At 45.0% G+C, this 13,894-nt stretch overlaps 1 protein-coding gene across 11 annotated transcripts in view; it reads right to left on the reverse strand.

Moving 5' to 3' along the window:
* SLC8A3 (solute carrier family 8 member A3) overlaps positions 1-13,894 on the reverse strand; it is a 99,944-nt gene that overhangs the window by 70,500 nt on the left and 15,550 nt on the right. For 7 of the 11 annotated variants that reach the window (XM_080595420.1, XM_080595419.1, XM_080595415.1 and 4 more), the window contains one exon: positions 9,019-10,830. The exons of 2 other annotated variants lie outside the window; for them this stretch is intronic. In XM_080595420.1, the coding sequence (XP_080451546.1) occupies positions 9,019-10,784 (1,766 nt within the window). In that variant the 5' untranslated portion in view covers positions 10,785-10,830. Of the gene's footprint in view, positions 1-9,018; positions 10,831-10,917; positions 12,393-13,894 lie in introns of those variants that run through there. 2 more of the 11 variants (XM_080595421.1, XM_080595422.1) reach the window with 2 other exon arrangements.

Genomic DNA, 13,894 nt, shown 5'->3' on the forward strand with positions numbered 1-13,894 from the left:
CCGGTGGTGTCAGCTAACAGGACACATCTGTGAAAAGCTGCCAAATCACACATTTTCCCTCCCCAACTCCACTACAGAGAGAAAAAAAATACTATGAGTTATCAAAGCTAACACTACCAACCCCAAAATACTTTTGGGCATCTTAAAGAAACACTTCTGATGTCTTAGAAACAGACAGCTTAGTACTTATTTACTCTTGCACAGCCAGTACGTTGTCCCTGGCACCTTCTTGCTCACTAGCACTGCAGCCCAGTTATCTCTACTGAAGAAGGCAGAGATAGAAGCATTAAGCCAACATGATCAAGCAGATGAGGTAAAGGAGAGACTAATTCAGGAGGAAAGACAGGTACAGCAGAGATAACAGGAGGGGGAATTTCTACATTAAATATTGATGGCTTTATCACACTTTAAGGATAAAAGCAGAGCAGCACGGTGCCTAGGTGGTATTTTTTACGAGGGTAGGACCTCTTTGGCTTGCTTATCTCATGGAAAGAAGCACAAAGGCACAAAAGGTAATTCCTGCTGCATTTCACTCTAACAACATGCCTTTACATGGAGTACTAGAGAGGCACAGCTGTAAATAAACCATTGTGACACACTCGCCATGCCAGAGCTGCAAAGGCAGGAACAACCACTCCTGAAAGCTCTGCTTGGCCAGGTCAACAGTAAAGAAAGAAAAAAAAAAACCTCTAAGTGTTGGAGGAGATCATTCCCAATCTAACAGAGAGACCAGAAGATCAGAGCCACAGCTCTTACTTACACGGGGAGCAGCATCAAGCCCCAGGCTCCTTTGATACCCGGAACGGCTCAGCACCATCACTTGGGAGGAGCTGGCAAGGGGAAGGGCTGGCCATTGCTCCTGAGCAGCTGGTGTGCATCTGTTCCTGAGAGCAGCAGGACATGGTGGAAGCTGTCAGGATGTGACATCTGGAGCAGGGAGCAGAACTTCCAGTCTCTCTCTTCACCTGTTGTCCTGCTGGGGGAGGCCAGAGAACAAAGGAGCCCAGGTGGACATAGGCAGCTATGCACGAGGCTGGGAAGTGGTAACGGGAGCTTTGAAAAGGCACTGCAACCTGCCCTGCAGCAGGCCCGTTCAGGAGAGGGGAGGCTCAGCGAGGACAGGGCTGGCAGCTGCTCAGGCTGATGAGGCTCACAGCGTGCAGTCACAGTGCCACACTCCATGCGAGGCTCATCAGGCTTCAAGGCAGCCCAGCAGACATCTCCATCAGCCTCCTAAGGACAGGTCCTGCAAACCCTGGTGGGAAGAACTGGTCCTGTTTCCAGGTGTGTTCAGGTTTCCATCACACTGCCCTTCCAGCCTAAACCACCCAAATGGCCCAACTCTCCGAGCAGCCAGTGCTCACGCTATGCCAGGACTGGCTCCAGTTGAAAAGCTAGCAGCAAGAAGTGCTGGCACCCAAGCAGAGACTTGAGGGGCCTCATCTGTCAACAGTCCATCTGCCAAGACAGCTGTAAATACATACCAGCCCAGATTCCTCCCAGCATTAAATCTGCTGTTTTCACTGAAGCTAAACAGAGGATGAATTTGGTCTATGGTACTTACAACGGCTAGAGTGGCAAGTTCTCTTATCATCACATTTTATCCTGCCATGAGGTAAATAAGAAAGAAGCCACATTGCTAGCAACAGATAAATCACCCCGCATTTGAAACAGGTGCCCTCTTTCACCAAGGTCAGCTTCTCCTATTTAGCCGCAACAGAAATGTGCTTGAGGACCTCTGGTCAGGGAGGCTCTAGGCTCTGCCATTCTCCGTTAGAAAAGGATAAGCCCATATTTGACTCAGAAACCTTGCTGGCACTCTGATCTGCTAGAAGTCACAGATACAGTAAAGTAATGCTGTAATTAATGGTCCCACTGTGGGTTAGAAAAAACAACAACAAACATACTTGCACTGGAGCAATGTAAAGTCTGTCAAGTCTTGCCCCCAGCGTTTCTTCTCAGCCCTGAGGCTGCACTATTTAAACTGTGGCTTCTCCCCCTTTTTGTAAGCAGGAAACAAAAGTGATCTGTGCCTCTGCAATCCTGTGTGTAAAGTGTGTGTCTGTAGGCCCCTCATTCAAAGGTGCTTCATGCAGTACTGCGTGAGCCAGTACAAATAAAGGAGGCAAAGCTCACTCAACCCATGGTAAACTTGTTTTATGTTGGATCAGTTCTGGTCTGTTCATTTTTAAATCCAAAACTTTGTTGCATTGTTTGGCATGATGAATTTTCCTGGTTTCCCAGAAACCTCCCAGAGCTGCCCCTCTAAAGGTTTCCTACTCCAGGATCCCATGAGGCTCTCAGGGACTCCTCTGCTAGATCAGAGCACACACCAGCTCTGCAAAACCTAGTGCACACCTCTCTTTTGAGCTTGGGTTCTTGTTTTATGCTGTTACATAAATTCATACAAATGCCTCCTCTGATGGGCAAGAAGTCACAGTCCCTGAGACAGCATGCCGTTTTTCCTTCTTCGTGAACTGATGGCAAGAATGTCCACTCGACACCTGCCAACAAGACTATCTGGGAAGGTAAAGGTCAGCTCAGGGCTCCTCTTCCCAGGATGGTGTCACCCCCTCACATTTGTAGGGGATGATTTCACATACACTCCAGGAACAGTCGCCTGACACCTTGCACTAATCCCCTGCAGGTCACACCACCTAGACCTCACAGCAGATCTAATGCAGAAACTCAGTGTGTGTGTAAATGACTTCAGTTAGATTAGAACTACTGCTGCTGTTAAAAACACTAATTTCAGAGCAAGAAATAAATACGACAACCTTTCACAATGTAGTGGGGTTGTGGCGTTGTTTTTTTGTTTGTTTTTCATTGGGAGCAGCTCTGAGACTGCCAATATCAGTAACCAAATCAGGTCACTGGAATATAGAAGAAATATGTTGCCTGGATCAAGAATTCAGGTGGACAGGTCAGATAACTAGCCATGAGAAACAAAATTGCTCTTCTCCTTCCTCTTCAGGAAATCATTAAATGAAGCCATAGAGCAGTGTTGGAACTTCTCCTCTGACTGTTCCTTGTAATGCCACTATCTCCTTTTGAGGACAGCTACTACTGCTCTTCCTTAATCTGGATTAAAACAGGAATCAAGAACCTTTAATTTATGTGAAGGTGGAGCAAGAGAAAACCAGAAGGAGCTCATCCTCTGATGGGAACAAACTGGAAAAGAGTTCGGAGGATTCTCTAAAAGTTATATCTCAAGAGAGCCAAAATGGGAAGGAATGGTGTCCTGAGAGAAGGAAATCAGCTTCATACAGCAAATTCTCATCGCCTGGAATCCCGCTACTTAGACTTAACTCTTTGAGAGCTGTTCTACTTCAAGCCCAGAACATCAGGATCAGTGCAGAGTGCATGAGAGCTGTGGAACAAGAGTCCAGACTGGATTATCAGAATAATTTCATCATGACCTAGGTCATTAATTTGTGTCACCACAGCTGACATAGATAACCCAGGGTCTGCAGATTCAGTACACCTCTATGCCATATGACCAAAATTTAATTTAGGAAAATGAGCACCCAAAATTGCAGTTACTGTTGACAGCTTGAGGGGGATAGGGAGGTATTTCAGCTGCTGCCTCTATCTGTACCAATCTGCTGCCTGATAGCTGGGGAGGTCAGTGAATCTGCATAAATTCATTGTGGTTTTCAGTAACAGGAAATTACAAGTTTGATGTGCACAGACCCTCCTCTGGAGGGTGCATAGGCCAGCGGTTCAGGGAGATTGGTTTTATTCCTGTCCTTGCCTCTGATCTGCTGGGTAATCCAAAGGGAACAGAAGCCACCTTCTCTGCATTTTTCCCCCCTACTTGCAAAATGGGAATAATAACCCCTGATCTCCTTTGCAAAGTTAGCTCTTCTGTGTGTTGTTTCACCAGTAGGTCTAAGTGTCACTAACAGCATTTCCCTCAAAATGCTGCAACCATGCCTGCGTTTAAAAAATGCCTGCAGATTAAAAAATTGACAGTTTCCTCAAGCACTGAATGGCAAAAAGGAAGGACAATTAATTGCACCAAACCTCAGTTTGATGTCCTTCAAACAAATAACTGCCATTCACTTTTCTTCACTGCCACCTTTCCCACCAAACAAGGGTGGCACAGCACACAGGAGAGAAGGTGACAGAAGCAGACATGGAAAGGCAGTGTGCAACTTACAAAGAACCTCCTCTGCAAATCATAAAGGCCAGAAGTAAGCAAAACCTCACTGGCTATCAAGGCGGCCTGAACACGTTTGTCTCCAGCAGTATCTGTACTAAAGGAGGAGACAGCCCTCCCATAACTGAGCGCTCTGCCTAACACACACACAGATAAATGGCTCTAGGTTTCCACGTGTTACCAAAGCCATTCTGAATATTTTTTTTTTGGGTTTTGCAGGCTATTTAATGTCAGTTTAACATCACAGCTTCTCCCTGAGCCATAGGCAATACACAGTACAACGGACTCAGGGCAGATGGCTACACCTTCAGTAGACTGCAAATGCTGAAAATAACGAAGCAACCACAAACATGGTCAAGCAACAAAATAGATCTGTTGGCCTAAACATTAACTGCAGCAAACACCACGGCCACAGCAGAACTCATCACTTTGTGTTCCAGCTGGCATATCAGTTAGCTACCGGTAACTTGTGCATCTTCCTAAAATTTCTGAAGCAAGACAGACAAATTTTCATATGAATTTAATGGCAATTTAAATTAATGTAAAGTTTCTTCTCTTGACTTGCTGGGAGTCCACTTTATTATGCAGAAAGAAAATTCTTTAGAAAGAAACTCACTTTTTGCTCCTGGCCCTTAATGATTTCTGTATTGCTTGGACATGATAAAGCAGCTTGGTCAATCCTCTTCTACATTTTCATACATCCAAGAAACCAAAGCTTACTTACATACAAAGTTATTTAATAGAAAAGTGTTCGGTCATCTTGAAAAAAAAAATCTAAGTTTTGAACTTGATCCTTCAAGAGTTTCCTTTTAGTCAACAAGAAAACTAGGAGTCTACTTCAGCTGCTTAGGTCATACCTGAGCCTCACTGGAGCAGGAGTTCAGAAATAACAAGTGTAATGAAAAAGCAGCAGCCTTATCAAGTATTCAAAACCTGATCGATTCCCTGCTCAACAGATGACAGCATTCAAGATTACATAGTTTGATTTATAGCTATCCAACACCCATACACATCCATACGCACACATTGCATATGACCATATTTCAGTAATAATGGCACTGTTTTGAGCCTCCTCATCCCAACCTGCTTTCTTTGTGCTCCCACCCAAACGTGAGTAAGGAAACTTTGACCATGTTAGTCTAGAAAGAATCACAGAGGCAGTAAGCAAGAGCCGGTGGCAGGATCTGTTTTCCTCTTACTCTGTAATTTATGCATCAACTCAGCTTTTTTTAGTCCCTCATACTTCAGGGAAAGCCTCTTAAAAACAACCCTGATATGGTTCATTTTATCTTATAATGTTTAAGCAAAGGCCCCTTCTCCATTTAGTTTTAAGGGGAAGTGCTCGCTGTTATCACCACTGGCCCTGGGGATTTATTTGGTAGATGGCAGTCTCTCTCCAACAGTTTGATCTCAAAGATGCTGTGTAAACCAGTGCCCCTCAGATTAATTAGGGCATTGCTACATTTAAGGAGGCTGACCTAAAATCTACTTAGATTGCCTGCCGCTGCAGAATGCAATCTGAAGGCTTTTAATTCATATGTTAGAGAATGAGCTGAGAGTAAACTGCAGCCTTTACCCTCCTCTGGCTTATGCTGAGCAGCGTTTCTTTGTGGCTGCAATCATAGCATACGTGCATAACCAGAGTAAAACTTAGCACTGTCTTTAAATAGCTGCAAGAGGTTTCCCATGCACTTGCTTCCTTCTTGAGTCAAAAATCTTATAAAAGTGATTCCACAAGGAGAATGAATAGGTTAAAGTAGTGAAGGAGGCAGAAACCCATACTGAGTACGTAAAAAATCGTGAACAGCTCACACACCAAAGCGGAAACCCATGCTCACATTTCAGGTTTCCTAAGTAAGGGCATAAGCAGCCAGTTGAAGCAGGGAGCACATACCTCTCCTTGCTTTCTGGCCCCCTGTCCTTAGAACTGTCTCCTGAACATTGTTTCCCTGCTTTTCCTCCTGTTCTGCAAAGGGCTTTGTGGACCCTCAGTCCCCCCTTCAGTGTACAGCAGACCCCAGCACCTCCTGGCAGATCCTCCTCAGTGGGGAGGCGTTTCGAAGGCAGGCCCTGAAACATTCAGCCAGGCACAACCTTGGCTGTTTGGTGACCCAGTGTCTTCATACAGCCTTGTACTGCACAATGCAGGGACCACTTACTCACACAATGCCCTCTGGAACTGCAAAATTACCCCAAACACCCTATATTCACCTGTCCTCCCAAACTAGGGGAAACCAAAACTAGATGGCATTTGCTGATTGTGGGTCTGAATTCCAAATCCAGACCTCAATTGCCTCAAGTTTGTTCACAGCCTGAATAATTTCTCAGAATTATTTTTTCTGCATTCAGATTTAGAAACCATAAACAGGAGGTAGAGATGCAACTCACCTATTAGCACCTCCAGATCTCTACAGCTGCCTCCACCCACACCTCAGCAAAGAACAGGCAGCACCTGACCTGTGTTCAGCGAATTTAAAGGCCAAGGGATGATTACCAAAAATTATCTTCACATGTTTCCAAACCAAAAGTCCATTCCCAGAAGACCTGGAGAGTTAAAATGCAACCTGGGAATGAATAAAGGCAGCTTGCTGGCCTATGTGGTTAGGCTTACTAATTTGAGCCATGTATACCAATTCTAGTTTCAAAATAAATATATCTGTTGTTCCTATGGCCTACGTGCCACAAGGGGTGCTAGAGCTCCCCTGTAGCTGGAAAACTTTGTTCTCAGCAGCCTTCCAACAGAGAAGTGAAAGCCACATTAATGCATTAAGTGTGGGCACAATTTTGAGTACAGCACACAGGTTTTATCTGTGCTCTAGGGCATCTTCTCTGGGACACAACCACAGTGCAAAGCATCTGGCATGTACTTGTTTTCTGGACTGTCTTCATTTCCATTAGAGTTTGTCCTACAGGGATGCACATGGTCCTGCTGAATGTGGTTTGTTTTAACCCAAGTGAAGCAAAAATGCAGTTACACTCTGACCTTCTGTCACACTTTTCAAAGACAAAAATAAGTCTTCCATCAGCAGGCAGATAAAAGAGAGTACAGTTTGGAGTAAGATGGCTCATGGCCTTATTCTCTGGTACCCCAAACCTGCTGGCCTTTCACTGATGGATCTTGAAGTCTTTTTTCTTCAAGACCTGGCTGGAGCATGGCAGTACTCATATAAAATAAAATAGAGTAGATCAGTTGGAAGGGATCTTCAAAGATCATTGAGTCCTACTGTCTGACAACTTCAGGGCTAAACAAAAGTTAAAGCACATTATTGTGGGCATTGTCCAAACATTTCTCAAGCAATGACAGGCACGAGGCACCAACTACCTCTCCAGGAAGCCTGTTCCAATGCTCAACCACCCTCACAGTAAATAATTTTTTCCTTATATCTAGTCTATTTTAGGTAGTCTCCTCACAGGAGACTGTATCCACACAACTGACCTCTTCGTTGCTTTCCCTAGGGAAATTAGCTTGAGGCTCAATTTAGGAGACTAACCTGCCTTGCCCATCTCTCTGAAAAGGCCAGATGAGGACAGCTGATCCTTCTCCATCTCTGGTTGTGTCTGAATCCAGCCAAGCAGGAACTCCTGTTCCTTTAATAGGGAAGGACATGTACAATCAAGCATCAGGACTGTGTATTAGCTGGATTAAGTGGTCTAGTGGGCTTAAGGCAGAAGGTGCTACTGAATTAGGGCATCCCTACTCCATAGCATTTCATGTATTAACATCCTTTTGGGTACTGTAAAGGGAGGCTTGGTACAAAGATTTCCTTTCTCTGATGCCAGTTGCAAGTCTGCACAATTCTTCCTTTGATGGCTCAAGTGATTAGGTGTTAACAAGAGGAACCTAGGCACTTAACACTAGGGAGTTTTAGCACCAGGTTCACACCCCCTCCCTCTCCCTGCTCAGCTAAGGGATTTTTCTCATTCCCCACTAATGTTAACAGCAGGTACTTAAAGCAATTAGACATTATCGCCTCTCTGGTCTTTATTACTTCCTAGCTTCATATCAGCTACTTTGTACGCAATAAAAGTGCTGAATTAACAGGACTGGTGCAGACCATTCTGCTTCCCTTCTTTATTCTGTATGAAAACACTGGGTCATGGAGCCACATGGACAGGCTGCGAGCTGCAGTGATTTAGACCATTATTGCCAATTGCCATGGTATTTTGCAAGGAGAAAAAACACAGGTAGTAAAAGAACAGACATAGGAAGATCATAGAGAAGGTGACATGGGGAATATGGGTAGACCATGGGGACATAAAGGCTGGAAGGATTGCACAAGTCCAAGCAGAACAGCTTGCAGCTGTGCCTATGCTGTGAATTAGGTACCACACAGATCTGTGAGTTGCACAGACAGCCTAAGGACACAGGTATGCGGTAAGGTATGTGTTGCTCATGTGAAAATAAAGCCCCATACCTACTGAGCAGCTCTTGCTTGCCTGGGAATAACTGTTGTCAACTTTTCATCTTGGGATAGCAAGAAACTCCTGTGCCCTCCACGTCTGGTTTGCAAAAAGAGGCTTTCCCATATTTGCCCTGCCAGTTAAAACCTCCCTCTTTTTCTTTTCCCTCTACTTTCACTCACCATTAACCCATAGCTTGAGTACAGGATCTCAGAAAATGATGTATTTTCATCCTACCCCCTGCAGTATTTCTAAGCCTCACTTTGTCATTCCCTCTCGGGAATGACTCTCCTAAATCCTGCTGTCGGTTCTTGCCTGAAAGAGGTAAGTAGGGAAACTGAAGGAAAGCTGAAGAAAGGAGCCTGTCCCTCGTCAGCATTCACCTGTAATGGAGGCAAAATGTGGGGTTAAGCACCAAAACTAGACCCAGAAACAGAAACGAATGGGGTACTTACACAGTTTCATCATTCTTGAACTCCAACTCCCCATAAGTGTCTTCAAAGTCTTCTCCACCTCCTTTTGCTGTCCCTTCTACTGTCCTAAATGGCACTATGACTGTACCCCGAGCACCTGATGTCCTTAGGACTTTGACTTCCATCACACCAATGCTCTCACTGACATGTATAACATCACACTCAAATGTGAAGATGCCAGCATGGTCATCATCCAGTATAGTCACTGTGGCCACACAAGGAGAAGCCAGTATGGCCTTTGGGTATGGGGAGTTACCAAGCTCTGCAGGTTCCTCACTCTCAACCACACGGAGGTTACTAAGCCGAACAAAGAAATGCTCATCTTCCTCAAAGATGTCATCATCAATAATTCCCACTGAGAATTCCTTCTGGGTCTCCCCTGATTTCAAGACAACAGTCCCCTCTGTAAACTCATAGTCAGCACCAGCATTGGCAGAGCCATCCTCTGTTTTATAGTCCACGTAGATGGTCTTGGACACGTCCCCTCCTTTGCGCACCACTGTCAGGAGAACAGCACCACAGTTCTCAAGACACTGGTAGGAGCACGGGTCAAAATAAATTTTGGAGATGAATTCCTCAGGTTCATCTGGCCGCACCTCGTGCAAGCTGGTGCTCTTCTTGGCTTGCTCAGCTGCATGCTTCTTCAGAATATTGCCAGCTCCTGTCATCATTCTGGTAGCCTGAATGCGATAAAAGGCTCTGCTCTTCTGCTGATGAGACAAGGCATAGTAGTTAGCCATTTCTACCAGCTGGTCCAAGTCCTTCTCTGGGTGTTTTTGCTTCAGATCCTTAAGGATTCGGATCATCTCTTTGCGAGATTCATCTACCTCCTTCCCCTCCACAGTCACTAAGTTTCCATCCAGAAAGTGGGAGTTCATCATCTTGCCATCCATCTCAATTCCCTTAGGGTGATCGCCTTCTGATTCTATGATAATGCCCCTGTGCTTGTCAGTACGGTACTTTTTGTGCATATACTTATAGAAAAGCAGACGTCTATCTGCTATCCAAGCCAGAAGGACACAAAGTGGAAAGAAGAAAAGTGTGAGCAAACCTTCCCAGACCTGAACCACACCTGGAGAGAAGACAGCGAGAATCATGTACAACCAGATGTAAGCAAAAATGCTCCATGCAGCTGTGACAAAGAAAACTCTCAGGTGTTTTATCTTTCTGGTTTCCCCATCGGGGATCACGTAGACACAGATGGCAATGATGATAAACATATTGAAAGCAGCGCTGCCAACAATTGTGGATGGCCCCAGGTCTCCAGCTATGAATCCATGCCCGCACACTTCTATCAGAGATAGAAGGATCTCAGGAGCAGAGGAGCCCAGAGCCATGAGGGTCAGGTTGGAAACAGTTTCGTTCCAAATCCGAATGGTGGTCGTTGTGGTCTCTCCATTGGGTTTCTTAATTGTGATTTCTTTCTCTTGTGATGTAATGACCTCTATAGATGCCATGAAACGATCTGCAATGATGGAGACTCCAAGGAACATGTAGATCAGTGCTACAAAGTAGACAATAACGCGGGCAATTTTGTCCCCAAGGGATGGGTTTTCTGGGTACCATATTGGCAGGATAACACCCTCCTTGCAGTCAAAAGATCCTGAACACGAGCTGTTTTGTACTGAACTGGTTGAGTCTCCCGTCAGGCCAGCATCCACCTGCAAACCATGCAAAAACAGCACAAAAGTAACCAGCCCAAAATGGAGGAAGGCTGAGGTGAGAGGCTGCAAGCTTAACCACGCCATACACAAGATGCAACTTCCACTGTGTAGATCCAAAAAGGCCGAGAACCTGAAACAAACAAAACAGAGAGGGGGGAGGGAAGCATGAGAGAAAATAAAGATGCAACATTTACCCAAATGCACTTCAGTATCTCACCATGGAAGAGTACTGGTAGAGATGCAAGGGTTGTCTCTCTGTCACTCTGAAGAAGGTATTTAGCAGGGACCCTAACAAAGTGCAGCACTTACATGCCCAGCAGATGAAGATGAATTGCTAAAAAAGTAACTCAGAGGAAAAGTACGTAATAGCCTGCGCTTGACCTACAACGTATGCAATAGGAGTACTGAGTGCTCAGCTGCCGCTCTCCTAATGATGCCACCATGTTCCCCAGAACACAGCAGTTCAACTCAGCACAAGAAACCAAATCTAAAGGCAACCCTATCTCACCACCCAGGGAACAGGACAAGTCAAGGAATCACGAGCAACACAAGAAGTGCCATTTAAGGCCAGTGAGCAATTTCCAAATGAAGTTCATTTGTAGGACATAATTCAGTTATGGAGTACCTTGGTGGCCAAACATCCCCATAGGCAGCACCTCATGATAGGCTGCAGAATGTCCAGAAGGGTCCTGGGGCTCCCCTAACCTTCTGACGAGCAGGGCCCCCACATTAGGAAGAAAAGATGTCACCAGGGAAATAGGGAAGAGTACTTGTGCTTGGCAAGGCTCTAAAGGCCATTTCTCACCAGCTTTTCCACTCCTTCACACTGGAGGATCACGTTTTACATCAGTAATCCTACTTTCAAAAGGTCACAGAAACCTACAAAAACACCACAAAGATCTGTGCTCGCAAACCGACACAAGATACAGCAAAATGCATGTACGCACAAATACTCCTCCTGTGTCCCTAAGAAAGTGACGTATTTTCAATTACCCTCTAAAATGAAAGTAATCTCTAAGCTAAAATGCCAGGCAAAAACAAAGCAGCTGATTGATGTATCATGTAGATTTGGGCGTATCAGTGCACAATAGTGCCTTCTGTTACTTATGGACTACATTGCTCTAGGACTTGTACCAATTAAAATTGGAATCTCAGCCCTTCACTTTATCATGGACCACACTATTCTCCTTCCTTTACACCAGACATCAGGAAGAATTTGGTCTCAGGCTTAGCTGAAGAACCACATTTGTGAGTCCAGCCACAGCCAAGTATCTCACAGGAAACATCAAACTTAATAGCAGCATTATCTAAAGTATTTGGATGGTTCAAGAGCCTTAACTCCCACTAACTTTCATTGAGGTTTGTACTGCTAAATCAGTAGGACCGGGATTCATTTCCCCTGCTGTAACTATCTAAATCTTGGACAGTAAATTAAATTAAGTTGCCTAGGCTCCCTTTGTAGTCAGAGGAAAGAGACAGTCAGTTCCAGGGGATGATCCTTCCTGTCCCACCCCATTCTGATCCAAAAGATGTATTTAAGATGCGCATCTCCAGAGGGAATTTTGTCCTTTCCCATCTCTCTCCATGGTTCAGAGACTATGTCCAGACAATTTAGAACAGACACCTAACCTTCAGACGGAGGCAGTTCAAAGGGATGAACTGGTTCCTGAACACTTGAGGAGGTCCCATTCCCGCCCCCCCCCCCCCCTTCCTTTTGCACTGTATGTATTCCTGGCAACATTTTCATTTTATTAGCATTAACAAAGGCATCTCAAATGGCTATTTTATCATTATGTTGTGTTGCTCACATCTTCCCAAAAAGCGGGTGCAATCTTCCCAATATCAACAAAAGTGTTTTCAACTTTCAGATAAAAATCTATAAAGACAAGCAAAACAGGAAGGAAAGCGTGAACAAGGACTGCAAATGAACAAAACCATCCCTGACAGAGCACAGCAGAGGGGAGAGAATTGATTATGCAGTATCAGGATCACAAATCCATATCTGACACCCTTGATATGAAAAAATAATATACTTCTTCATGTCACCTGGACTAATTCAGAAGAGACAGATTTTCCCACATTAGCCTACTTCTCTCTCAAATGCTGATTTATCTTCCTTTTTACCCCAGCCCCCGGGGACCAGGGGAACATCAGCCCCGGGGAGGGCTGTTGGGCAGCCTAGCTTTCTCATCATCTCCCTTCTCACAGGGAAGACCGAGCTACCCAGCACACACAACTAGGCTTCAGTTTGACACTCCCATCCTGTTTTTCCTCCCTCTCTGCGGGGTATATTACCAGTCTCGGGGAAATCCCTGAGAAAGGTCCAGAGTCACAATGAGCAGCGATGGGCTGCGAGGTAGATGTGTGCACATCCACGGTAAGATGACGTTTTCCAGGTGCCCCTGGCTCCAGGTGCATGCAGAGAGCAACTGCACATGCACAGCGGCTCCAGTACACCCCGGGCACATCACTCCTTTCCGTACTGCAATTGCTGGCAGGTATCCACCAACCTCTTGACTCCTGCAGCTTCCAGAGGCTAGTTAACTGTACAGCAGCCAGTAGGCACAGTGTCTTCCAGGATCACCCATGTAGAAACGTCTGACAGAAAGACAGGAGTCATTTCAGAGCCATCTATGTGACTCAAGCTCCTAAATTTGGTTTCAAACATGACTTTACAGTCTAAGTATCACTTAAATTCAGAGCCCTGTCTAGTAATAGCACAATGACTGAAACGCCCTCTGAAATAAATCGCTGCTACCCCCTCTCTGTGGTATGACCACCTTGTGTCACTAATACTCTACATCCACCTCACATAACACTGTGATCGTTTCTAACACTAGCCATGCCTCAAAACAACCAGGGGCCTCTCCAGCCCTTGTTCAATTTTTAATTTGATTTTAAACAGAAGGTAATTCTACTACTGTTCCTCAAACTAATTGCACATTGCTTCAAAAACACCCTCTGTCAGGTCAGCCTCTGTGTATGCTTTTGGACCTCCGAACTCGGACTATTGTTTGTAGGCTAAAATCTCAGAATTTGAGAAGACATTTTTTTCACTGGTTTTCACTTGCCTTGACAAACATTTTAAAGTTAAGTGGAGGTCACAATCATTTTCTAAAATGATACAACAATGATCCGATCCTGCTATTTTTTGACACAGACAAAACTCCCCACTGAGATCAACAGGAACGTTG

This window comes from Anser brachyrhynchus, assembly GCF_964034855.1.
Source record: "Anser brachyrhynchus genome assembly, chromosome: 5".
NCBI classification, from domain to species: domain Eukaryota; kingdom Metazoa; phylum Chordata; class Aves; order Anseriformes; family Anatidae; genus Anser; species Anser brachyrhynchus.